General features: G+C 65.0%; 1 protein-coding gene across 1 annotated transcript in view; it reads left to right on the forward strand.

Moving 5' to 3' along the window:
• Positions 1–4,225, forward strand: part of ADGRL1 (adhesion G protein-coupled receptor L1) — a 43,396-nt gene that overhangs the window by 14,589 nt on the left and 24,582 nt on the right. The window contains 2 exon segments of the mRNA XM_077765446.1: positions 716–880; positions 3,529–3,742. Coding sequence (XP_077621572.1) covers positions 811–880; positions 3,529–3,742 — 284 coding nt within the window. The 5' untranslated portion in view covers positions 716–810.

The raw sequence follows: 4,225 nt of genomic DNA on the forward strand, positions 1-4,225 counted from the left end.
ACCTCGAGGGTCCCCCAGAGGGGAAAGAGGGGACTCAGTTGTCCCTGGTCCCCGATCTGTGGCGCCAGCCAGCTGGATTCTAATTAGCTACCAGAGGGGGAGCGACAGGAAGCAAGGGCTGGGGGGCGGGGCCTGGCTTCCTGCCCAAGACTGGGAGGAGCAGGTCAAGGCCGGGATGCCTGGGTACCCGGCCCCCGCCCCCATGCAGTGCTGGGTGAGGAAGCTAGGTGGGGGAGACAAGTGGGCAGGGTTGGGACTTGGGGATGGTGAAGAAATTTCTGGAAGGTCTTTATCCCCCATGATAGAGGGCCTGAGGCCTGCCTGGTGCAGGTGGGCCCTTCGCAGCCGTGACATCCCCATGAGCCGCCTCTGCTACCTGACGGGCATTGTCAGACCACGGGAGGCTTGTCTAGGAGGTTCCCTTTGGTTCAGAGGTGGGTCTGGCTGCCGGGGGTGGGGTGGGGTGGGGTGGACGGTGGTTAGCAGTGTCAGCCGGAGGTGCTGGGGGGCCCGTCGGCCTCTGGCCCGAGGGTGCGGCTTCAGCCACATACAGCTGGCTCGAGGGAGGTCCCTTGAGCGGCCCCTCTCGGGACTGTGAGGTGGAAGCCATCGGCCACCAGCAGGAGGAGAGGGGACCGGCCCAAACGCACCTCCTCCTGTGGCTCCTGGGGCCTTGCCCTCCCGTCCGCCGCCTCACTCTCCCTGTTCTCCCCAGGCCGGTGGGCCGGGCTGTGCTGCCCACCTGCTGATGCGGGGCAAGGCCCCCTGCACAGGACACTGAGCAACCCGGACCCGCCGCCGGCCGCCGCCATGGCCCGCCTGGCCGCAGTGCTCTGGAGTCTCTGCATCACCGCCGTCCTGGTCACCTCAGCCACCCAAGGTAGGTGCCGCTGGGGCTGGGGAGGGGCCCCGCCTCCAGAGCGCAGCTGGGCGGGCACAGGACGGGGTGCGGCGTCTCCCCGAGAGCTCGCTAAAGGACGGCCGGCCCCGCTGAGGTCTGGAGCGAGGAAGAGGTCTGGAACGAAGCCAGAGGAAGACTTGGTAATTGCCGCCCCCCCCCCCAACCTAGCACCACTGAGGGCTCCCCGGGCCGGCCCCTCGCCCCCAGCCCAGGGCAGCCAGGGGTCCTGGAGCCTGGGACGCGGGCTGTGGCCTCCTGGGACCCGGACAGGCCTTCCTGGTGAGCCGGTGCTCCTCTGTCTTGGGCGCGTGGCTTTCTCTGTGATTACATCTCTGAGGCTCTCGCTGGGAAGAAGGCTTAATTAAGGCATGCCCGCTGACGTTTATTTAAAAACAACTAATTACCCGGCTCGGCCCTATGCCGGCCCCAGGATCCTGCACATGCAACAATTAGTGCCCCAAGCCCGCCCGCCCACCTTTACCAATTACTCAATTATGGTCCCCATGGCAGGCCTAGGCGGGGGAAGGGCAGGGCACGAGGAGGGGAGGGGCCTGCGGGCTTTGGCCCCGGCCGGCACCGCCTCAGCCCCGTCTGGAGGGCGCTGTTGGCGGGTGCTCCCCAGTGGCCCCTCATGGAGCCCAGTACTCCAGGAAGCCACAAAGGTGGAGGGGGCATTATTCAGGCGGGCCCCAGGGCCTTGGCACGCCCACGGTCTCTGCCCATCCGGGTCCTGCCCCCCAGCCCCAGCTGGGCCGGGAGGGGCCGCTCCCACCCCCAGACCCATCTGAGCCAGCCTCCACCCCCAGCCTCCCTCCCAGCCCGGGAAGGACTAAAATTAGCTGTGGCAGCAGATGGTGCTGGAGGAACACATGTAATACTTTCCCCCGAGTGAGACTCAACTCACCCCAAAAAACCCCAGGGGCCTCGCCGCCATCCCCCTCGGGCTGCCCACCCGACGGCGGAAGGCTGGGTCTCTGAAAGGGGTCCGCTTGGCACTGCCGCCCTCTGCACCAGCTCTGCTCTTTACCCCCGAGCCGCGGTCCCCACGCTGGGCCCGCGGGCCACCCCGTGCACGCACGCTTCCCGCCCGCCCCCAGCGAGGCGGCGCCTGAGTAGGTGGCCGCCCTGGCAGGTGTGGACCCCGTGGAGCCCACTCTGTCGTGCAGAGTCTGGCTGCCTCAGTGATCCCGCCAAGTGCCACCTCACCTGTCACCTGACTGGGCGCCATGCTCCATGCTTCCTTCAGGAACCTTCTCTAGTGCACCGAGTCCTCAGGGTACAGCCCCTGGCTGTCAGTGCTGATCTTAGAGGTCGGAACCTGAGGCCTGAGGCGGCTAAAGCTGTGGCTGTCCAAACCGGGCGCGCATCGGAACCGCTGGTGGGCGCCCCGGTCCAGGCTCCTGGGCCACCCCTGGGATTCTCATGCAGTGGGCCTGGGGGCGGGGGGCAGCCACCGCATGATGTTGGTGCCGCAGATCCCCAGGGCACGCCGAGAGGGGCTCTGGCCCAGCAGCTGAGAAGTGGCAAGGCCAGGCTCTGTGGCGTCTTCCGGAACATTCCTCCCGTGCCATCTCTCCCGCTGGTGTGGGTGGTGTGAGGTTAGGGGAGTACCCACGACCTCCCTTACTTCCGACTCCCCACTGCAAGTTTGTGAGTGCCTTAGAGCACCCTCACACGTGATGATTCACTAGGAGCGTTCTAGAACGCCGTTGTGCTCATGGTTACAGCTTCTTACGGCAAAGGGATACAGAGAAAATCAGCCAGGAGAATCAGTGCGTGGGGCAGCATCCGGGAAGGCTCTGAGCGGCGGGCTCCTGGCCTGTCCCCTCCCTACGCCGTGGTCACACGTGCTGTGAGACAACATGCGAGGGCCGACCTGGCAACACGCCCGCGAGCCTCGCTGTCCAGGGCCATTACTGGGGCTCAGGCATGTAGACGTGGGGGACCGCCCACAGGGCTGGCCTCAGTCCCCAGCCCTTCCGGAGTCCACCGATACCCTCCCCCCATCACACTGTGAGTGTGCTCATCTGCTAGGCCTGCCCTAACAAAGCATCACAGACCAGGTGGCTTAAAACAGCAGAATTTCATTGTCTGACGGTTTCTATAGACTCCAAGTTCAAGATCAAGTTGTCAGCAGGGTTGGCTCCTTCCAAGGGCCGCAAGGGAAGGAGCTGTTCTCTCCTGGGCTCACGGTGGCCTGTCTTCTCCGTGTCTCCACACTGCCCTCCCTCCGTGCGTGTCTCTGGGTCCAAATTTCCCCTTTTCATAAGGACCCCGGTCATACTGGAGCAGGGCCTACCTCAGCGGGCTCATTTTAACTTGATCACCTCTGTTTCAAGTTTGGTCCCATTCTGAGGGACGCGGGATTAGGACGGGAGGACTCAGCTCAACCTGAAATGGTTGGGGCAGACCGTCCCACCTGGCCCAAGGCCAGACGCTCCTGGGGCGGGACACGCCCATGTGCTCGAAGGCTCGTCTAGGAGCTTAGGGCAGAGGACTTCCTACGGGCGGGCGGGCATGCTGAGAGGCCCATTTTGCGGAGGAAAGAACTGAGGTTCCTGGAGCCCACGTCCTGGATCCCGCCCCGGTGGGAGGTGCGACCTCAGCAGGGTCTCCCCTCCCTGCAGGCCTGAGCCGGGCCGGGCTCCCATTCGGGCTGATGCGCCGGGAGCTGGCGTGCGAAGGCTACCCCATCGAGCTGCGGTGCCCGGGCAGCGACGTCATCATGGTGGAGAACGCCAACTACGGGCGCACAGATGACAAGATCTGCGACGCTGACCCCTTCCAGATGGAGAACGTGCAGTGCTACCTGCCCGACGCCTTCAAGATCATGTCACAGAGGTGAGGGGGCCCGGGGCTCCTGGGAGGGAGAGGTGGGGGCGGTCCCTGGACAAACGCCCCCCTACCCCGTCTGTGCGCCTGGCCCACGGCTTCAGTCTTCCTTCCGCGCATTCCGCTCATGTCTCCTGAGCACCTGCTCAGTGCCCGGTGCTGCGCAAACAGCCGGTAGGACTCGGCCCGTCTTCCCAGCCTCCGGAAGCCCGTTCCGAGCCCGGCGGGGGAGGAAGTGGAGGTCTTGTGGTGTAAGAGCAATAGCAGGACAGGGTGAAGTGTCGCAGGACCCACAGGCCCCTTGGGCTTCCCCGAAGAGGTGGAGTCTGAACACACATGACAAAAGGGCACGTGGGTGCAAGAGGAAATGAGTGCTTGAGCGTGCAAGGCTGGGTGTGAGTGCGAGGGCCATGCCAGGCCGAGGCACTGCGTGTGCAGAGCTGCAAACGCCTTTCTCACACCTGCTGCAAATCCACCGAGGGCTGGCCCGCT

Source organism: Crocuta crocuta, unplaced genomic scaffold (genome assembly GCF_008692635.1).
Source record: "Crocuta crocuta isolate KB4526 unplaced genomic scaffold, BGI_CrCroc_1.0 scaffold693, whole genome shotgun sequence".
NCBI lineage: Eukaryota > Metazoa > Chordata > Mammalia > Carnivora > Hyaenidae > Crocuta > Crocuta crocuta.